The sequence below is a fragment of the Nicotiana sylvestris genome, chromosome 12 (assembly GCF_000393655.2).
Source record: "Nicotiana sylvestris chromosome 12, ASM39365v2, whole genome shotgun sequence".
Taxonomy (NCBI): Eukaryota; Viridiplantae; Streptophyta; class Magnoliopsida; order Solanales; family Solanaceae; genus Nicotiana; species Nicotiana sylvestris.
This window is the reverse complement of record NC_091068.1, coordinates 135,375,969-135,399,574: the sequence shown is the minus strand read 5'-3', so window position 1 is coordinate 135,399,574 and position 23,606 is coordinate 135,375,969. Positions and strand designations below refer to the sequence as shown.

The 23,606-nt window shown below is 39.2% G+C and overlaps 1 protein-coding gene across 1 annotated transcript; it reads right to left on the bottom strand.

Moving 5' to 3' along the window:
• Positions 1 to 14,152: 14,152 nt before the first annotated feature.
• Positions 14,153 to 17,167, bottom strand: LOC138883787 (uncharacterized). The gene is made up of 4 exons (XM_070164500.1): positions 16,072 to 17,167; positions 15,805 to 16,026; positions 14,816 to 15,082; positions 14,153 to 14,304 (listed from the first exon to the last, which is right to left on the bottom strand). Exons 1-4 carry the CDS (start codon positions 17,165 to 17,167, stop codon positions 14,153 to 14,155), a joined length of 1,737 nt encoding a protein of 578 aa, XP_070020601.1.
• Between the last annotated feature and the right edge of the window lie 6,439 nt (positions 17,168 to 23,606).

Sequence of the window (23,606 nt, the reverse complement as noted above, 5' to 3'; positions counted from 1 at the left end):
ACACTTATCCAGATTTCTGTCCACAATTACTGTAAGTCACATTCAATCCAGTAGCACACTTCAAATCAAGTTAGCACAAAAATAACACCTAACTGCAAAAGAATAAAGGAAAAGAAACATGGGTTGCCTCCCAAAAAGCGCCTGATTTAATGTCGCGGCACGACGCAGAATATCATCAACAGAAATGAATGACTACCACGACGTGGCTATCTCCAACTTTTCCCAAATAGTGCTTCACCCGATGACCATTGACTCGGAATACTTCATCATTTTTTTTCTACAAGTCCAATGCACCAAAAGGTGTCACACCTACAATTTCAAAAGGACCGCTCCATTTAGACTTTAGCTTCTCGGTAAACATCCTCAACCTTGAGTTAAACAACAACATAAGATTGCCCACCTTGAAATCTTTGTTCAAAATATATTTTTCATGAAGATATTTCATTTTTTTTCTTTTTACAAGGATGAACGTGCATAAGCATGGTACCGAAACTCATCCAATTCATTTAAATGTGCAACCCACAAGTTAGCAGCTATATCCCAATCAAGGTTCAACTTATTTAGAGCCCACATTACCTTGTGCTCAAGTTCCACCAAAAGATGACAAGCTTTTCCGAACACCAACCAGTATGGCAACATTCCGATAGGTGTTTGGTAAGATGTCCGATAAGCCCATAATGCATCATCAAGCTTCTTGGACAAATATGTCTGGTTAGCATTCACAAATTTAGACAAAATACTCTTTATCTCTCGATTGGAGACTTCCACTTCACTGCTAGCTTGTGGATGATAGTGAGTTGTGACTTTATAAGTAACACCATACTTACTAAGTAAAGTGTAGAAAGCCTTGTTATAAAAATGTGACCCCTCATCGCTTATAATAGCCAGCGCTGTGCCAAACCTTGTGAAAATATTATTCTTCAAGAATGCCACCACACTTCTCGCCTCATTGTTGGGTAGAGCAACGACCTCAACCCATTTAGACACATAATCCACTGTGACCAAGATGTAGGTGTTTCCACAAGAACCCATAAAAGGACCTATGAAGTCAATACCCCATCCATCAAAAATATAAATCTCCAAAATGGTAGTGAGAGGCATTTCATTTTTCTTTGAAATTCCACTAGCCCGTTGACATTCATCACATTTTTTCACTAGATCACTAGCATCCTTGTAAAGAGTGGGCCAATAGAAACTGCAATTTAGCATTTTGGCCGTCATTCTTGCTCCACCATGATGACCACCATATAACAAAGAATGACAAGCCCCAAGAATATCACCTTGCTCTTCCTCCGGTACACGTCTTTTAATCACCCCATCACTATAAATTCGTAAAAGGTATGGCTCATCCCACTAATAATCTTGACAATCCCATTTGAGCTTCATCCTTTGGTTTGAAGAAAACTCATTCGGGATGATTCCACACATAAGGAAATTTGCTAGATCTGCGAACATGGCACCTATTTCATTGAAATAGTCAAGCGTCTCTCATCCGGGAAGGATTCATTAATTTCAAGGCCATCATGCGGCCTCCCCTCCTTCTTCAAACGAGACAAGTGGTCCGCTACTTGGTTTTCACTCGCTTTTCTATCTTAGATGTAAATATCAAACTCATGCAAGAAAATCACCCATCTTATCAAACAAGCTTTGGAGTCCTTCTTGCTCATAAGATACTTGCATGATCCGTGTGGACAATGACCTTTGCACCCATCAAGTACCGGCGGAACTTCTCAATTGCAAACATTAGGGGAAGGAGCTCTTTCTCCGTAATGGTGTGGTTAACTTGGTCATTATTTATGGTCTTACTAGCATAGTAAACCGGGTTAAAAATCTTATTGATGCACTGCCCCAAAACAGCCCCAATTTCTACGTCACTTGCATCACACATGAGTTCAAAAGGGACACTCCAATTTGGAGCAGTGATGACAGGAGTAGTTGTCAACTTGAACTTTAACAATTCAAAGGCTCTCATGTAATGATCATTGAAGTTGAACTAAGCATTCTTCTCAAGAAAGCATGCACAACGGGTTCACCACCTTAGAGAAATCTTTGATGAAGAGCTGGTAGAAACCCGTGTGGCCTAAGAAACTCCGCACACCCTTCACTGATGTTGGAAGTGGAAGAATAGAAATCACCTCCCAATTCTTTGAGATTTTGTGGCCAAGGACAATGCCTTCCTCGACCATGAAATGACACTTCTCCCAATTGAGCACCAAATTTATTTCTTCACATATTGCCAAAACTCTATCCAAATTTGCAAGACAATAATCGAAAGAATCTCCAACCACTGAGAAGTCATCCATGAAAACCTCAAGGTGGTCCTCCACCATGTCCGTGAAAATAGCCATCATATACCTTTGAAAAATCGCCAGTCCATTGCACAAACCAAATGACATCCGCTTGAAGGCTAAAGTACCATAAAGACAAGTAAAGTTTATTTTTCTTGATCCTCCAGAGCAATAAGAATTTAGTTGTAGCCCGAATACCCATTAAGAAAGCAATAGAAAGCATAGCCAGCCAATCTATCGAGCATTTGATCTATGAAAGGAAGTGGAAAGTTATCCTTCCTTGTGACTTTGTTGAGCTTGCAATAGTCCATACATACTCTCCAACCAATCATCGTTCTTGTAGGAATTGACCATTGCCATACCCCTTTCTTCGGGACACATTAAACCGAAGAAGTCCATGAACTATCGGAGATGTGGTAGACACCCCCGGCATCCAACAACTTGATAATCTTCTTTTTGAAAACTTCTTGCAAAGCCTCATTGTGTCCCTTTTGATGTTTAATAGATGGTTTGGTGCCCTCCTCCAAGTTGAGTTTCCACTGAGAATACTAATAAAATAGTAAGTAAATAAGACAGGGAGTTTTACATGGAAAAATCCCTCCCCAAGTGGATAAAAAACCACCACCTAGACTGGTAGGATTTCAACTTCACTATGAGAAACTTTTAGATTACAACCTATTCTATCTAGTAATTAAGCTCTTAATCTCTCACTAACTCGTAATACACTTATTACAAGCCACTTTGCAATACACCTATTACAAACACTTTAACTCATGACTAACTCTAGTCACGACACAAACACAAGGGGTTTATGGTTTAACAAAGGGGTTCCTAAGCAATGCTTATAGCTAAGCAATTTAGGAATTACAATGAAGAAAAATTACAAAGTTACAACTCAACTAAAGTTAACAAATTACTAGTTTAGGAACTGGTCCGTAGTAGCGTTAAACTTTATTCTTGAGGCACTTGAGAATTGAATTCACTATCTTAGAAGGCTTGAATGCTTGGAGTAAATTCTCTAGTGTTCAAATGATGTTTTGTTTTAATACTCTTGTTAATACACCTTTGATTACACACTTGAATGATGTAAGCACTTGGTTGGTCAAAGGAAAAGTGACTGCAGAATTGTGCTGCACTGTGTGCACTATTTCTGTGGCACTCACTTTCAAGTTGTACACAGTTGACTTTTTGTACTGCTGACAAGTAAACACAAGGGATCAGGTCCATGTGTTGGTTCTCTATCTTCCACAGTTGCAACAATTCACATTAGCTGGAGTCCGTTGATTAGCAGTGTATACCAAATGTGTCAGGTTCCCTTTCTGGTTCTTGATAATAAGTTTGTTAGATCGTCAAAACATAAAGCTAAGACATTGAAAACCCATCAATTTTCCCATTTTTGATGATGACAAACTTAGATATTGATAACATATTTTTAGAACAGAAATAACCAGATGAAGCAACATGAACTTCATATGTTCCTGCTGACTTTATGCTTACCCCTTAGTCAGATCCATGTTTCAATTATACTTCCCCCTTTTGGCATCATTAAAAATACACAAGCAGGCAATCAGTATAAAGAAGTCTAGCCCTGCTAACTCATGCCACGTATGTGCACACAACATGATAGAAAAAAGAAATAGAGAACATAAGCATTTACATAGAAAGAGAGGATAGTTTTTATATACCAAACATATGTCGTTGCTTATAAAGCAAAGGAAAAGATTGGACTATTGAAATCGAGAGCAGTACTAAAACATCTCATCCACATCAAAACAAAAGAAACAAAAACAACTGCCAAGTCATTAAAAGAAAAACAGAAAATCCAGAAATTGGTCACTGAAAGGGTTGCTTAGAGGGCACTAGGAGTAGAGGGCTTGGAAGCTACAGAAGGGTTTGGAGAATTAGGTCTATTCGGGCATTTGCCGACTTTTTCTGGGTGAGCAGTTCTGCTTTCAGGTTCTCCACTTATGCCCTGAGATCAGCATTTTCTTTTGTGAAACGAGTTATCTCCACATTTGACTCTGGGGCCACTTGGGCATACTGACCTTCCAGGATAGCGTTCCTCGCCTTCATTCTTCGAAACTCCTTAGTTGCATTGTTTTGTGCATTGATGAGCTGAGAGATTGTCAATGTGCTTCCTACCTACCCACCCCCACTCTTCTCGATGCACTCACATTCCTCCAAAGTTGTGTGAGAAAAGGTCTGCTTCTTGGTACCTACTTTGCACTGTCATAGTGGCACTTTGAAGAACTTAAACACATTGCAATCCTTGAAAGTGTCTACCTTCTGCATGTGCTCAATCATGATAGCAAGCAGATTCATAGGTGAAAATCCTTCTAGTGCCTCCATTAGATACGGGTCTGATTTTGAAGTCATGGATCTCCCCTCAACACGGGGTAGGAGAACTTTGTTCACTAGCTCAAACAACATTTGATAAACAGGAAAGAAAGCTTTCTTGTGAACCCGTTCCCATTGCTGGTTCACCCCTTCCTTTACAATTACATTCCTAAAGTTTGCACCACCCACATCCTTTACAGAAGACACACCAATAGTATGGACTTTATGAATATCCCCAAGCAGAGCCACATCATAGACAATATCCACCCCATTCACTAAGGCACAAATGTGGTCGGTATCAACAGGAAAGAGGTCAGCATAGAAGCTTCAAACCTCATCCTCATACATTTTGGGCGTATCTATTTGGAACAGATGCTCCCACCGTTGAAATTCAACCATCTCAATTACTTGTCGCATACCAGCCATATCAATGATTGTTGGGTCAAAAGTGTGACCCAACAAGAACTTTTGGTGCCTCAAACGTTCTGAAGCAGAACTACTTTCACTTCTCACCCTCTTTACAGAAATAGCTTCCTTCGCAGGTTCCAACTTTCTCTTGCCAGACTTCACAACACCTAATTTTTCTTTTCTACTCGACTTGACCGAAACATTCTCATCAGAAATTGATGGGTCACGCACAACATCTTTTAATTTTCCACTTTTCGCAGCAGATTTCAACTTTGAACTGGGGGTTGTAACATTTTCAACTGAAGTAGATTGCTTCTTCTTCTGGGACTTTTTCACTAAGTAACTAGGTTCCTCTATTGCTTCCTCATGAACTTCCACCACAGGGACATCCGTCTCACACACTATTTCACCATTTTTCACCAACCTCTTCTTTTTCTTCTAAATGCTCTTTTTGCCCTTTTGAATGACAGAGTCATAAGCTTCCTTCGCTTGCAACCTAGTAGTAGGTCACTTAGTAGAAGACTCACGAGTGATTATTGCTCTTCGCTTGACTATAAATGCATCAAAAGCAATGTTGTCTTAATCTTCCTCATAACTAGACCTCATCTCAGGAACCAGAATGTCCAAGGGCTTAACAACAAAGTGTGGAGAAGGTGCAGGAGCAGAACTATCCTAGGAGTGGAAACCTTGACCTGTTTCCTTCGAAAGGGGTCAGGTCCATCATGACAAGGCCAGTAGTTTCTGCTGGTGGAGAGCCTTCAACAAGAAACATGGCTCCTTCTTCCACTAGCCCCTGTGTTTCATTCATCTAAGATCTGGGTACACCAGAAATTACCTCATGCAATATTCCATCTGCAGATACAACAAAGATGGTCGTGACGGTTTCATCCTCGATATGCTCCATGGACACCACAGAATCTGAAGTAAGAATGGAGGATGGTTGATCAACCCTGGCCCCTGAAACTTCTATAGACTTTGGGACTTATCCCTGTTCTCCACTTTTGCCTTGGTTGGTGAGAATCTTAGTCGATAGAGACAAAGGATCATCGATTTTAGGGTTTTGTGAGTCCTCAGCACTTAGAAAGACAAAGAGGTCTAGGATAGTTGCATTAGGATAGGAGAGTGAAGGGAAATCTAGGTTAGAGGTTGTTTCAGTGGTTAAGACTGAAATGGTAACAGAGGGTTCATCGGGGACGAAGGATTTAAGGGTTTTCTATAGGTTAAACTTGACTGAGGAAGGGATTTTGGAGTGATTGTCAGCCATTGAAAGGGTTGAGTAGAGGATTCTTTGGAGATGGTCTAATGAGGGAGTATGTCCAGTGAAGAGAAGAGAGGGTTTTAATGAGAGAAGATAATTATGAGGAGAGAGATAGGAACCGGTTCTGAAACGGCGGTAGTGCTTGGGGAGTTGCAACATTTCAGAAGGAGATGGAAAGGATTTGAAATGAAAAGATGTGACAGCAGAGTCTGAAAAGGTGGATGACATGGCAGTTGAGATTTTTACCTTTTCAAAATGTGTATTAAAGAATGCACAAAACTACTAACCTTTGGTACAAAAACCAGGTTCTTGACCTGTCTTTGAAAATTTCAATCCTCTTTCACCACCCATGAAATGCATCTACAGCTTCAAAAATCATCATGCGTGTTTACCTACAATTGTATTGAAGTGAGTTAGACTTGGCCAGAAAACACTTTAGCTAATTTTACATGAAGGTGATTTTCATAGCCAACTGATGGGAATCAAGTACTCAATAATGCTTCAATAGCCCCAACATCACCTTCTTTCTTTCCAAATGCTCCATACTTAATTCTTTGGTGAAGATATCTGCACTTTGGTCTTCTGTACTTCAAAACTTCATACAGATAAGCCCTTTTATCCACATTGTCTCACATCAATGTGCTTGGTTATTTTGTGTTGAACTGGATTCTTGGCCATGTTGAGAGCACTGGTGTTATCACATAGAAGAGGCATACAATCAGTGTATACACCAAAATCTTCCAATTATTGCTTGATCCATAGGAGCTGAGCACAACAAGAAGTTGCAGCTACATATTTTGCTTCAGCTGTTGAAAGAGCCACTGAGTTTTGCTTCCTTGTGCCCCATGAGATGAGACAAGATCCTAGAAAGTGAGCCATTCTAGAAGTACTTTTTCTGTCTACAAGATAACAAACATAGTCAGCATCAACATACCCAACAAGATTATAATTGTCATATGAGGGGTAGTACAGGACCAGGTCCTATGTTCCCTTTTGATATCTCAAAATTCTTTTGGAAGCCTCCAGATGAGATTCCTTGGGATTCGACTGAAACCTTGAACGCCCCACACTAAAGACAATATCATGTCTTCTGGCAGTGAGATAGAGAAGAGACCCAATAATGCCTCTATACATAGTTTGATTCATAGGAGATCTAGACTCATCCATGTCCAGTCGAGTAGCCATTGCAATGGGAGTGTCTATAACTTTTGATGACTCCATATCAAACCTCTTCAAGAGCTCTTTGATGTATTTCTACTAGCAAATGAATGTACCCTTTGTGGACTGCTTCAGTTGAAGACCCAAGAAGAAATTTAACTCACCCATCATGCTCATTTCAAACTCACTTCCCATGAGTTTTGCAAATTCTTCACACAGTGAATCAGCTGTTGCCCCAAAAATGATATCATCAACATACACCTGAACAATGAGTAGGTTCCTCCCCCATTTCTTCAAGAAGAATGTATTGTCTATTTTCCCTCTTGTAAAGCCGTTTTCTAGGAGAAACTTTGACATCCTTTCATACCAAGCACAAGGAGCGTGCTTCAATCCATACAATGCCTTTTCCAGTTTAAACACATATCTAGGGTGTTCATGACATTCAAACTCTAGTTGCTTTACATATTCTTCTTCCTTAAGAAGTCCATTCGAAAATGCATTTTTGACATACATTTGGAGCAGAGTGAATTCCATATGAGATGCAAAAGCGATTAGGATTCTAATAGCTTCCATGCCAGCAACTGAAGCAAATGTCTCATCATAATCAATTCCTTCCTCCTGAGTGTAACCTTGAACCACTAGCCTAGCCTTGTTCCTTATAGTGTTTCCATGTTCATCAAGCTTATTCCTGAATACCCACCTGGTTCCTATAATGGTTCGATCTGAGTCTCTAGGTACCAGGTTCCATACATTGTTCCTTTCGAATTGATGCAACTCATCTTTCACGGTTGTAATCCAGTCTGCATCCTTCAAGGCTTCCTTGATGTTTTGGGTTCTATTTGGGAAAGAAAGGATAAGAAGGCAACTGAATTTCTGTCTTTTGATCTGGTTTGCACTCCAGAATCTAGAGGGGTAATTATATTGTCAAGAGGATGAGAGCTTTTGTGTTTCTAGTTGGGTATTTGAGACTCATTTATAGAGGAGCTAGGTATATCTAACTGGTTCCCTTGTGGTCTTCTCCCAACTACTTGTGGAGTACCACTTCATCAACCACTCTTTCTTCAACTTCAGTTGTTGTAATTGAGGTACCTGGTTCCCTTGAGGAAGAAGTTGCATTGTCTCCACTTGGATCCTTCACTTGACTCACCATGTCTGCCTTTCCATTTGTAATGTCGATGACTTCACCTAGAACCAGTAAGGGCTCCCCATTTTGATCATCCTTGTTGATTTTCTCATAGGAGGGATAGGACTCGTCAAAGATTACATGAACACTTTCCTCAACACATTGAGTTCGCTTGTTGTATATCTTGTAAGCTTTGCTTTGAGAAGAATACCCCAAAAAGATTCCTTCATCACGTTTGGCATCAAGTTTAACAAGGTGATCCTTTCCATTGAAGAGAACATAACATTTGCTCCCAAAATGTTCTTAGATGAGTCAGCTTGGGTTTCTTTCCATTTAGCAACTTATAGGGGGTTTTGTTCAGGAGAGATCTGATCATGCACATATTCACCAAGTAGTAAGCAGTGTTGTCAGCTTCAGCCCAGAAGTTCTTTGCAATCCCACTATCGATCAACATTGTTCTTGCCATTTCCTCAAGAGTTCTATTCTTCCGTTACAGAACTCTATTTGTTGGGGAGTTCATGGGTTTGAGAAGTTGTGGGTAATGCCATTTTCATTATAGAGCTCATCAAATTTGGCATTATCAAAAATTCTGTTCCATGATCTGATCTACTACATACTACTCTAGACTCCATCTTCACCTGGATTTCCCTCATAAAGGTCACAAATACCTCAAGGTTTCATCTTTTATTCTATGAAAGAGAGTTCATATGAATATGGAGTAGTCATCCACTATCACAAAGATGTATCTTTTTCCTCCCCTACTTTGCACTCTCATAGGTCCACACAGATCCATATGAAGAATATTGAGTGGCTTTGAGGTGCTGACATCCTTTTTAGACTTAAATGAAGACTTCACATGCTTCCTAGTAGTACTTGGATCATAGACTTTCTGTTCTTTGAACTTTGAAATGGGCACAACACGGACCAGGTCCTTCTGAATTAGTTTATTCAGAAGAGAAAAGCTTGCGTGCCCCGGTCTTTTGTGCCATAGTTCAGCATCATCATCAATAGCTTTCAAGCAACTCAGATCACCACTTTGTATAGACTAAAAATCAGCAACATAGATGTTCTTGTATCTATTGGCCACAAGTACCACTTCACTAGTTACCAGATTAGTAACTGTGAATATTTCGGACAAGAACTCCACCTTGTTTCTTTTATCAATGATCTGAGAAACACTCAAGAGAATGTACTTAAGACCATTGACATATTACACATTCTCAATTGAGTGAGTGAGTGATTTCCCGACTTTTCCAACTCTGAGAATGTACCCCTTTTCCCATTACCAAAGGATACACTCCCTCCTTGTAGGGCTTTTAGTGAAAGAAAGTCCATGGTGTTCCCAGTCATGTACTTTTAATATCCACTATCCATGAACCATTGTTGATTGCTTTCTTTCACTATTCCCTGCACAAGGAAATCAAGAGTTAGTTTTAGGAACCCAAAAAAGTTTGGGTCCCTTGTAGTAGGCAAGAGGATGAATAAGAGCTCTCTTAGTCCATGCAAGTAGCATATGTTTTTTTATAGGTGGCACCCGCTCCCTTTTTAGTAGTTACCTTTTCAGCAAACACTTTATTTTTCTGAATAGACTGGACCCTGCCTTGGCAATTTTCCTTGAAATGCCCATTGTTCCACAGTGGGTACACATCTAGTTATTCGGTACAATAACATACTTGTTATGGGGTTGTAAGGAGTTTTCTCCTTTTGAAACCCTATTCCCTGCATGTTTCCACCATTATTAACATACATGGCAGTAATAGCTTTTGAGGACCAGGTCCACTTAAGGGACTTTTTAAGATCATTTTTCACTCTTTCCAATTAAGTTTGGAGATGCTTGTTTTTCTCAGTTTCAAAACACATGCTGGTTTTCACAGCTTTCAACTTGTTTTCAAGCCTAATGTGTGCCTCACTGGCTGCATATTTTCCTTTCTCAGAATTTCCAGGTCTAGACTCAGTTCCTGGTCCCTCTATAGTTTCTCTCAGGTCTGCAATCACTATCAAGAGATCATCTTTATCCTCCTCAATTTTAGTCACTCTCTTCACTAAGACCTCTTTTTCTTTACTGAAATTCTCAATGGTTTCCTTATAGTCAATAGCTACAACAACCAAGTCATCTCTTTCATGTTCTATGCAAGCAATTTTTTCAGTTAAAACAATTTTATCATTTTCCAAATCAATTATGGTTTCCTTCAGATCAACTACACACACTACCAAATCATCTCTAGTTTGTTCTGCTTCTCCTAGCTCTAAGATCAAAGCATCTTTATCCTTTACAAGACTATGATAGGCATCAATTAATACACTAACTAAAGATATGAGTTTCTTATAGGAGTAGGATTTTAGATTTCTCTTAACATCCCTGAAGTTTACCTCACTATGTGAAATCCTCTATATGCTTACAACTTGAATTGCTCTCGTATGTGCCCATTATCCTAAATGGCAAGGTTAATATCAAAAGTGGAAATGATGTAGAACGTAAGTTATAAAATGTGGCCTAGTGCCACGTATGATATGATAATTGTGGCCCCAAGTGCCGATGAACTGATATATATGTAATAAAGATTGAAATGAGATGACTGATGGAAAAGGGAAAAACGTCTTGATAAGATGGTCTAGCCGATCGGTTCGTGATCGGATGCCATGCTGCACACATAGTGGTATTGTGCTGATATTGAAACGAAAAAGTAATAATGAAATTGTGACTGAGGTACATGTCTCAAATGAGGCAACCTAGCCGATCGGGTCGTGATCGGACTCCGTGCAAGAAAGTGGTGGTATTGTGAATGATGATGCAATAGTATGAAATGTCCCAACCTAAAGTTATGGAAATTCTATTAAAGCTATGTGAACCCTCTTACTTGATGATGTGGTGATTGTTTGAAGCTTCTATTAGTCTTTATGTTTCCTTTATTCTTATATGGTTGTTCTTTCTAATGAGATGATATCTAGTTATACATACTAGTACTATTTTTTTTTCAATCCGCTAGGCAAGCGCCTGGGGCTAGTTTTTTATTAAAAATAGAAAAGAAAATACAATAATTAGGAAATTGTCATTGTCTTCCTTCAATGAAAGGAAATAGACTTTGCACTCTAATGTAACGTACTTTCAAAATTGAGTATAATACTCAAATTTATATCACATTATGCCTACTAAAACTTTGTAGTTGTCAAAACAGCCCAAGCGAGTCCATGTCGATGTTGTATCTACAATCCAAAGCGTCCCAGTTGTAGAGTTAAATTTGATTTGCATGAATAGCCCCTTTTCAGCAACTTCACGTCGACTCCACCAATTTGGTAGCTTGGCTATGTAGCATACGGCACTGTAGCGTACAACACTGTAGCATACGGCACTGTAGCATACAACACTGTATGTGCCCATTCTTGAAGACTTTAGGCTTGCTTCCCAAAGCACATGCCTTCCTCTTGCTTCTGCCCATTCTTTCTCCAAGGAGCATGCTGTGATTCTTCCAAGGATCATGCTTTGAGGCTTGTGTATACCAAGATTGGGAGATGATCCATGTATTAAAAATTGTACCAACTCCTCCACCCAATGTTAGCTTTTTTAAAATTCCAATATGGCCTTGTTTGTACAGACCAAGTGGACTCCAATCCTCCTTCCCATATATTATTATAGGCGTGCAAATTAATACTAGTATGGGATTTATTTAATGTTCATTTGACTCCTCAAAATTCCTCCAACTCCACATGTATCATGCTTCCTTCTCGATCATCAACAATTTGCAGATTCCAAGCTTGCAAACTTATGTGATGGTGTGAGCATCACCTCGATCCAGCGTTACCATTGACTCCTTGTCGAGACATCTTTTCCAGTAGCTCTATTTTTCTGCGTGACATTGCCAAGCTTTTGTATACTTTTGACTGTTTTTGTGCCTCTATGCCTGCCTTGATTGACGAAAGCCCATGTAGAATCATGCTTCCATTAAAAAAATCCATAAACAAGCATGCAAACTAGCTGTTGGACGAAGGATGCTTTAATATAAAAATCAAAAAACTGCATTGGCCTTTGTTGCCACCTTTTCTCGAAGACATTCTTTCTGCACATGCTAGTTGTGTTTCCAATGCGTTTTGGTTCTTGTTGTGCTCAAAAATTCTTAGATCCTTTCTCGAACTGAACCATGCGTGTGTTTTGCCCCTTTAAAATTGCATTTCCTGCTTCTGTACAAATGTATGTAAAGTAGTAAATCTCGGCTTTAGTCCAAGCTATTAAAAGATGTGTTTGCTTTTGTTCAAATGGCATATTCTCCTCGAAATTAAGCACTTCTGCACCATGCTGGTTGTATATCCAAGGAATTGAAAGCACGCGATCACCCCATACTGGTTGGGTTTCCAATGCCATTAGTCTTTGTTGTTGTGCTCGATTTATTGATGTGTTTTTGTTCTTTAGCAAAGGTTATCTCGAAAAGTTGTTGCATTGAGTGCCATAAGCAAATGTAGTGGCACCTCCTACTCATCCTTTTCTCTTTGCTTCTTATCTCCTGTCCACCTTCACCATTAGCCTTGGGCATTGCATCTTATCTTCATTAACTAACCTCCTTCCCTGTGCATCTAGATGCTAGAATTGTTGGCATTCTATTTCTCCATGATCTAAAGCATAATTAGCCAAGTGATCTGCCAGCTTGTTTCCCTCCCTATGAATATGAGTAATTGTGTAATTGCCCCCATTCATTAGTTGCATCATTTCCTCTACCTGCTAAAATATGATCCATGGTGGTTTTCAGATCCCATCCATTTTCTTTTTTAATAACATTGAGTCAGTTTGAAGCCATACATTAGAGTATTGTTGAAATCAGCAGAACCTTAGTGCTTCTACCATGGCCTTCGCTTCAGCTACTATGTTTGTTATCTCCTCAATCTCCTTCCCTACTAACTTGACTATGTCACCATTTTCATTTCTTATACAAAAACCTATTGAGCTCCTGCCTGGATTTCCCCTCGATGCACCATCCGTATTAACTTTTAGCCATCCTGCACTTGGAAGTTCCCACATGACTTTGGTAACCTTAAGTTTAGGAGTGAAATTTTCCATCATAGCTAATAGATCTTGCCATTTGTGAGGTACCATTTCTATCCCAGGCTTTCTCACTTTCACCAATGCCTGTAGACTTGATAAAACTTGATAAATCACCCTGCTAGTTGTCACAGCATCACCATACTTCATACTATTTCTTCTTTTCCAGAGTTCCCAGACTACACACGAGGGGAGTGCTTGCATTACTGGTTGAGACTTAAGTACACATTTACAGTCCAACATTTTGTGATTGCTTGGTGCAAAGTAAGTCCCTCCACAGCTATTCCTGCCCTCGATAGAAAATACTTCCAAGTTGTCCTTGCAGTTTCTGTTCTAAAAAACAAGTGCTGAAGAGATTCCTCGTCAGGCTGTACACAACACCAACATTTTGATGGCATGCAGTAGCCTACCCTTTTCAAGAAATCATCTAAAGGTAGCTTTTCTTTCCACACTTTCCACATGAAAAATGATATTTTAAAAGGCAGTCCCTTTACCCAAATCATCCTATAAGCTGTTCTTGGTTAGGCTCTTCTTCTCATATAATCCCATGCTTACTTAACACTGAAATATCCTCTTGTTTCCAGCATCCAACAAGGCATGTCAAGAACCTGCTGAGGTGAAGGTGGTTTGATTTTCTCCAGAATGTGTACTGCTAAATCTTCAGGAAGCATTTCAAATAGTCTGTCCACATCCCACTCACCATCTAAGGTTCATCATGTACATTATGTACAGTTTCATCAATGCCAAAGTCCTGAGGAACTAAAATAGTGAGGATCCCTTTTTTGTTTGCCAAAAGATTTGATGTTCAATAAGATCTCTGCATTCCAACATTTTTCTCCAAATGTGAGACACCCTTTTCCATGGAACAATTACAAAATTCAATTTTTTACAGTAATTTTGACATACGAAAGAGCTCCATAGGCTTGGTTTTGTTCTGAAATTCCACCACAACTTGCTGAATAATGCCTTTTCTACATCATGCAATGACCTGAAACCTATTCCTCCTTACTCAACTGGCATGCATAAGGTATTCCATGAAGCCCAATGCCTACTAGTTCCTCCTACAGAGCTGCTCCAGAAAAACTGAGCGAACAATTTGTGCAACCTATTTATCACATAATTTGGAGGGTTTACAGCTGATAATAGATGCATAGGCATGCTTTGCAGTACATGGGATATGAGAACTGCCCTGCCCCCTACTGATAATAACTTACCCTGGCATGATTGCAGTTTGTCCATTACCTTAGTAATTAGGGGCTGATAGTATTCCAGCTTTCTCCTTGCATAAAATATAGGACAACCTAGATATATGATAGGAAAATCATTCCTATGAATGCCTGTGATCCTTTCCACCCTGCTGACCACTTCCATGTCTGTTAAATGATGCAGGTACACAACTGATTTGGTCTTGTTAACAAGCTGCCCAGATGCATCTTCATATGCATTCAGCACTTGCATAATCAGCATCAGAGATGTTTCATCTAAGGATGAGAAAATAATCATGTCATCTACATATTCCAAATGATTGATCTTTAGACTCCACTATGGCATCTCAAATCCACAAAAATACAGGTTAGTATGTAGTGCATTGAGACCCCTAGATAATGCTTCTGCTGCCAAGATAATCAAAGTTGGAGATACCGGATCACCTTGTTTACTCCCCTTGAGGACTTAAAGAACCCATGAGCTTGACCATTGATTAGAATAGAATACCAATTGTTGGAAACTAATCCAAAGACAATCCCTATCAACCTTTCTGTGAATCCCATCTTTCTCAGTACCTTGGTTATGAATAGCCAAGATAATCTATCATAAGCTTTGGTCATATCTAGCTTTAGGATGACAAATAGGTTCAGCCTTAGTTCTAAGCCTACTGTCAGTCACTATCTCCTGAGTTAGAAGGATGTTTTCTACTATATTCCTGCCCTTAACAAAACCTGACTGTTCCTCCAATATCAGACTTGGGAGAAATTTCACTAGCCTTTCATGTACCACCCTCGATATAACCTTATTTGAAAAGTTACTGAGGCTTATTGGTCTTAAATCAGAAAAATGGCAGCTTCTTTTTTCGTTCGTAGCAGAACTATGTTGGTGTGTGTTATACACTTGGGTAGATCATGACCATTAAAAAAATCCCTCACCATGTGGTACATGTCATCCCTTATTATGTCCCAACAAGAATGATAGAATTTTCTTGTCATACCATCTGGGCCCCCAACACTATCACCATTAAGTCCGAGTACTGTCACTTTAACCTCCTCTTTTATTGGTTGCTTAATCAATTCTGCATTCTGCTCAGCGTTAACCAGATTAGGAACATGCTCTATGATATCAAATGACGAAGGAGTAGCTGCTTCTGTGAACTGTTCCTCGTAGAATTTGATAGCCTCTTCTGCAATTTCTTGTTCTTCTTCAATCCAGGTTCCTCCACTATTTTGAATTCAGTTAAGCTGAAGTCTATTCCTCCTACCTCTCACTTGTGTGTGGAAGAACTTAGTGTTCCTATCCCCTTCCTTGAACCAAGTCATGCCTGCCTTTTGTTGCCAATATTTCTCCTCTAGTGCAAGACATTTGATCAATTCTGCCTGAACCTTTTGTAGCCTTTCCCTGTTCATCCCTGTAAGATTTGCTTCAAATCCTGCTTCATGAACCATCACTACCTCCTCCATGCTTGCTATATTTTGGAAAATATCTCCAAATGTAGCCTTTCTCCACAATGAAAGGGCCTTCTTTAATTTTTTTAACTTGTGATTAAAAAGAATATAAGGATTTGCACTGAAATCAGCTGTCCAATTCTCTTTCACCACATCTTTAAAAGTCGCATGCTCCACCCAAAAATTCAAGAACTTAAAAAGCTTTTTTATTGGTGAAGTCTCAATATCACACTTCAGATACATTGGACTATGATCGGAACCAGTCTTTGACAAATGTTGCACCTCTATTCCTGGAAATATTTGTTGGAACTGAACATTGGCCAAGCATCTGTCTAGCCTTTTGAATATACAGTCTTCCTCTGCTCTCCCATTCCACCATGTAAATATGCTACCTTTAAATCCAAGGTCGAAGAGAATGCACGTGTTGATGCAGTGTCGAAAATCATCAATTTCATTCAAAGACATCGGTAACCCACCAAACTTCTCTTCTTCGTCCCATATTACATTGAAATCTCCTCCTACAAGCCATGGTGCATCCATATCCCTTGCCATTGCATATAATGAATTCCATAATTCTATCCTCTTAATTGCATCACATTTAGCATATATCAATGCTAGGACAAACTCCACATGCTTTTCAGTATGAAATAATCGTAGTGTTAATTGTTGTACGATATTGTACATAACAGCTACCTCAAATACCTCATCTATGAAAGCCCAGATCTTTTTGGAAACATTTGAAATTGCTTGTGCAAGTCCTATCTTGTTTCTGTACCTTTCCAGTTCTTTTGCTTGTTGTTTTGGCTCCATTAATCCTACAAATTCATTGTGATTTTTCCTGTGCATTTTTGTCAATCTTTCAAAGGCCTGCTGTGTGTTGACTGACCTTATATTCCAAATGAGAGCATTCATCACTGATTGTTTGATTTAGTTAGTGTTTTCCTTGTGTGAACCCCATGTTTTGGTGCTCCAAAATTATTTTTTTGTTGCTTCTTCTTACCTTTTACTGCTAATTTTGCCTTTTCCACTTGCGTAGGTGATAAGTCATCTTGCCATACAGCATTCATAAGGTGTTGGGTAGTTGATTACTAAGGTAAATGGATGAGCCCCATGGTACTAACGTCATTTTTTTCGGGGGCGCTACATCTTTTAAATGGATGTAGATAGTTCCATAGTAGACAGTGTCGATCGAAGGTAGTGGAGCATCCTTCTCTCAGAAATCTTGGTGAGCCCCTTTTCTTCAAGAGGTTATATTGTACATCTTTTGAAGTTGGGTCCACTCGATTGAGCGCTGATCGCGCCTCCCGAGGTTGGGCGTGACAATTGTATTCAACAGGTCCTATTGCACTCACCAAAATTTTCTAGGCAAGAAAAGTTTTCTCAACAGCTTTCTTGTCTGCGTCAGTATATTCTTTTCTGGTCTTTGGCATTGACAATGGAAGGTCTCCGACATTCTTTGTTGGGATGTAAGGACCATCACATATGATGTCCCATAACTCAGAGTCTTCAGTCGTGATAAAATCATGCATTCTTGTTTTTAACCATCCATAGTATTGCCTATTAAACATGTGTGGTCTATACGTAGACTGACCTTCTTCAAAATTTGGTGGAGCAGCTATAAGGATCCGTCCTAGGTGTTAGCCTGATAGGAGGAACCCACTCTGATACTAATTGATAGTTATATGAGTCCACCAAACTATAGAGCCAAGTCTTCTATGAGTTTCCACTAAGAATACGAATAAAATAGTAAGTAAATAAGACAAGGAGTTTTACGTGGAAAAATCCCTGCTCAAGGAGATAAAAGATCACGACCTACACTAGTAGGATTTCAAATTCACTATGAGCAACTTTTAGATTACAATCTATGCAATCTAGGAATTAAAATCCTAATCCCTCACTAACTCGTAATACACCTATTACAAGCCACTTTGCAATACATCTATTACAAAGACTTCAACTTATGACTAACTCTAGTCACGACATAAACACAAGGGGTTCATAGTTTTACAAAGGGGTTCATAAGAAATGCTTCTAGCTAAGCAATTTAGGAATTACAATAAAGAACAATTTCAAAGTAACAACTCAACTAAGGAGAACAAAATATTAGATTTAGGAACTGGTCCGTAGTAGCGTTAAACTTTGTTCTTAAGGCACCTGAGAATTGAGTTCGCTGTCTCAGAAGGCTTGAATGCTTGGAGTAAATTCTCAAGTGTTCAAATGATGTTTTGTGGTAATACTCTTGTTAATACACCTTTGATGACATCACTTGAATTTTGTAAGCACTTGGTTGGTTAAAAGACAAGTGACTGGAGAACTATGCTGCACTGTGTGCACTATTTCTATGGTAGTCACTTTCAAGCTGTACATAATTGACTTTTCGTACTGATGTCAGGGAAACACGAGGGATCAGGTCCTTGTGTTGATTCTCTAACTTCTACAGTTGCAGTATTTCACTCTAGCTGATGTCCGTTAATTAGCAATGTATACCAAGTATGTCAGGTTCCCTGTCTGGTTCTTGACAATAAGTTTGTTAGATCATCAAAACATTAAGCTAAGACATTGAAAACCCATCAGGGGCTTAACCCCCAATATCTGCCAATGTCCACCAAATAACCTTCTTTCTCTTTTGTAGCACCACCAAAGTGGAGTCTACCTACATGTTAGTCAAACAAGAGAAAAGAATAACCGGAAAAAGTAGAACAAGGACCAAGAAATTTATACCGAAGATGTGGACGCAATGGCTTCAATTCCAAGGTATGAGGCTCTTCAATAGAAAGCTTTGTAGTAGGAGTTGTCCTATTTTCAAAGATTTCACCCATTTCATGAATCCATCCATCTCATCATCATCAAAGTTGAGCAAGAAGGCCTCCAACATATCACCAACATTGATTGTGGCACTCGTATCATCAACAATAACATCGGTCACCAAGTCCATAAAAGAGCACACATCATTACTATTTTGTTGATGAATGGACTTACATATATGGAAAACAATTTGTTTATCACCAACCCAGAAGGTAAGTTCTCCAACTTCAATATCACAAAGATCCTTCCCCATAGAAAGGAGAGGTCATCCAGAATAGTCAGCCCGTCATAATCAACTTCACAATCTAGAATGACAAAATCCTCCGGAAGAATGAATTTATCAACACAAACCAATACATCTTCAATCACTCCAAAAGGTCTCTTTATAGTATGATTGGCCATTTGCAGTCTCATAGAGGTGGGTCTTGGTTTCCCAATTCCCAAGGTCTTGAAAACCGAATAAGGCATCAAATTGATACTTGCCCCAAGATCACAAAGATCTTTAGCAAACTCGACGCTTCCTATTGTAAAAGGAATCATGAAAGCACTGAGATCCTCCAACTTAGGAGCCACTGAATGCACAATTGCACTCACTTGATGAGCGACTTTGATGGTTTCAAAATTTATTGAGTGCTTCTTTGTCACAAGATCCTTCATAAATTTTGCATAGCTAGATATTTCTTCCAAAGCTTCAATTAATGGCACATTGATTGAGAGACTCTTTATCATTTGAATGAACTTCTTGAATTAATTCTCGCCATTTTTCTTGGCAAGTCTTTAAGGGTATGGAGGTGGAGGCTTAGGTAATGGTGCCTTAGCCTTTTGCACTACCAGCTCCGGTATGTCTATATTGTGATCCCTAGAAGGGTTTACCTCCTCTTGAATCTCTTCTACACTATCATCAATATCAATCCAAACTCTATCATTTGATTCCACCACATTGTTTGGGACCTCTTCTTCTTGTACAACTTGCTCATTGCCAACAAATTTCCTTTGATTTGAGGTGGGTTCATTCCCACCTCTTCCACTTCTTGTAGTAACATCCATGGCATGCCCCGTGTTGTTTCCACCCTTTGGGTTTACTACCGTGTCACTTCCTAGTGCCCTATAGGACTAGAATAAAAGCTTGAGAGATTTTCCCCATTTGAATTTCTAAGTTGCGGATCGATGTGTTGTGTGAGGTAAGTTAGGCATCCGAATCAGCAATATTTTCCATCATTTCTTGACCATATTCTCAATACACCCCATCTCATTATTTGAAGAACATGGACCATGGGAAGGATAAGGAGGCGGGTTGCTTGGTTGTTGATAAATCGGGGGCCTTTGAAAACCCGACCCCTGGTTGCCTTGATTACTATTCCATCCACCTTGACTATTAATCCCCCTCCCCCCCCCAATTTCCTTGATTATTCCACTCCAATTCCCTTGATTTTTATTGTTATGCCAATTCCCTTGATTTTTGCCACCACTCCAATTTCCTTGGTTGTTAGAATTCCAATTGCCTTGATTGTTTTGAGGTCGCCATTGTTGTTAGTTTGGGACTTGGAAGTTGTTTCTTTGCCCTTGAAAGTTTTTCACATATTGCACATCCTCTTCTTGTTCATTATAAGAATCATCTTGATCAAAATCACAATCCTCTTGCACATAAAGCTCCACTCGATTTTGCACTTGTGGACCCTTGGTCCTTTTTTTATTTACCATCATGTCAACCCCTTCTGTGGAATTAAATTGCTTAGGATTTTGCATTTGTTGAAGTTGAGCCTTTGTTAGCTGAATCATGGTGGTAGTCAATTTGGCAATGGCTTGCCCATGGTCATGCAACTCTTTTTGAAGGTGGATCACGTTCAGATCACCTTGTGGACCATTAGTCCGGGATTGACAAGCCAATGATATTTCTGCCATTTCATCTAAAATCTCACAACACTCCGCATAAGGCGTACTCATAAAGTTCCCACCAGCAAGTTGATTCACTACACATTGGTTGGTTATGTTAATCCCACAATACAAAGTTTGTTGAATCATGTTATCTATCATATCGTTGTTGGGACATTTCTTAACCATTGTTCTATAACATTCCCATATCTCTTGTAGTGTTTCATTAAGCTCTTCCTTGAATGCCAAAATCTCATCCCTAAGTGTAGCCACATGCCCCGGAGAGAAAAATTTAGATATAAACTTTTCTGCCAACTCATCCCAAGTGTAAATTGAATGATTCGGCAAACGTTCCAACCAATATAAAGTTTTCCCCCGTAGAGAGAAGGGAAAAGCCCTTATCCTCAATGCATTTTTGGATACATTTGTTTGTATGCTCCCCCAACAAGTGTCCAACAACACCTTCAAATGTTTGTATGCATTTTGACTTGGAGCACTGGAAGAAACCTCATTTCTCTAGCAAAGTGAGCATCACATTGGTGATTTGAAGTTTGCCCGCCCTAATACGGTGAGGGACTATAGCACTAGTATATCCTTCATTGGGTAACACCCAGTGTGGAGCCTCTTGTGGTGGAGGTAGGGGTGGAGCAGGACATTGTCATGAGTCACTCGGCTTCTTCTATTGGCTTGAGGTTCAAGAGGAACCTCATCAACTTGCTCATCCTCGATGTCCACATCCTCTAAAGGGAAAGTTTTGAGCTCATTGTTCACCATAGTTGTACCTACAATTTCCCAAACAAGTTAATAACACGGGAGGAAAAGAAGATATTCCATAAACACACCCAAATATATAGCTAACAAGGTTTTTATCTCCCATATAATGGCGCCAAAATTGATCATATCACCTCAATAGAGATATGAAATGGTCGTATACAATAATAAATACCCAACTAGGAGTCGGGGTCAAATCCACTGGGAGTTCGGGGTATATATTTTAAATGAGCAATTAGACTATCTAGATTGCACTTTCACAACAAGGTTTTGCTTTATATTTCTTCTGTTAATCTTCTGATTGCAAGATAAACAAAATAGACTAGAGATGAATATTTTTAAGGTTTTTCTAAAGGGGTAAAAGGCATAGGGATGTGACCATAACCTAGGTGTTTTCCTAATGGGATAAAGACGTTAATGCTTGTTTTATTGATTGAGGTGTATTATAGCACTCAACTCCACGTTACCCACTCAATATCTTAGAGAGTGGTTTTGCGCAATTTCGCTTTCTCAAGACCAAATCGGTATCACGCAAAATAGTTGATAAGAGCTCAAGTCGGGTTATTACTATCTCTAAGTTAAACGCTTTAATTGGGTCAATTAATCTCTCAATTGACCCAGTTTCTTGTTAGCTAAGTTATCCTAGACTAGGTCCTTCTTTCTCAAGTAGAGACTAAGTCAAATAGGCATGAATTAATGTTCATAATCGTTAATTATATAATTAAAGCATGAACTAAGCTAAATAATCAACACGTAATTATAAATAAGCACTAAATTAGATACGCAGAAAATTTACACACTAGGGTCGGGTCACAACCCTAGTAAAAGTCTAGCTACTCGTGCTGGAAGTTGAAGAAAATAAGGATGAGAAACAAATTAAACTCATAATAAAAGATTAAAATGATGAAATCTAATATAAATATACTAAAATAATATAAAACTTCCTAAAGTGGTAAAGAAAAATAGCTACAGCAACTTTAGATGTTCAAAACTTGACCTAATTTTGTGAAACTCGCCTATTTATACATGGCCAAAAATCTCGGACAAAAATGCCCCTCGGGAGGTTATGTAGCCGCACAATTCCATGTGCGATCCACATATTTCTTCATCTGGAAGGAAGTGGAGTTACCTGGCCTGGACAATTTTGAACTACTGTCGTGAGGCAATCTTCTGCGACCTCACATTTCTAGACTGCTGCCGCAAGGCTATCTTCAGCGTCCATACAATTCTTGTGTGGTCCGCAATTCACAAAGGATCCTAGACTTGATCTTTTTGCATATCTCAAATCTTTGACCCTTAGCTCGGTTATGCAGCTGCACAATTCATTTGCAATCCACACATTGCTGAAATCTCTGGTAGATTTTCCTTCTTGGTTTGCGGCCACAGATGGAATTCTGTGGTGCGCAATTCCTTTTGCAGCCGCAGAATTCATTTTGCGGATCGTACTCTTGTGCTTCTGCGCTTTATTGCTTTGTGCTTCAGAACACTCCATTTGGTGTCAAATTTTATCATGGGCGGCCAAACTTCTAGTATTCCTGTAATTTGCACAATTTTATTAGTTTCGGGAATATAATTCACTACTTTTGGACTGAAACAAAAGCTAAAAGGTGCTAATAAGTAGTCAAAATCCCCATCTATCAACATACGAAAGGAGGAAACAAGATACGATAGCTACAACAGGAATGAAAATAAAAAGAAAATTAATAATGGATAAGCAAAATGAATAAAGACGCACGACATCACCCATCGAGCTTTTACTCTCAGCCTCACTATGAAACGATAAATATGGAACGACATCACCCTTCATGATTTTACTCTTAGCCTCTCCATGAAACGATAAATACGGCACGACATCATCCTTAGTGATTCTACTCTCTTCCTCAATATGTATTAATCAATAAAT

Bases quoted from the DNA above. Each gene is read 5' to 3' on its own strand.
- LOC138883787 (XM_070164500.1), bottom strand. From the start codon at position 17,167: ATGAATGCTCTCATTTGGAATATAAGGTCAGTCAACACACAGCAGGCC. The intron at 16,027-16,071 runs GTAGGAGGAATA...AAAATAGTGGAG, and splicing joins CTTCCACACACAAGTGAGAG to GAACCTGGATTGAAGAAGAA. The intron at 15,083-15,804 runs GTATGACAAGAA...TCTCATCCTTAG, and splicing joins TAGTGTTGGGGGCCCAGATG to ATGAAACATCTCTGATGCTG.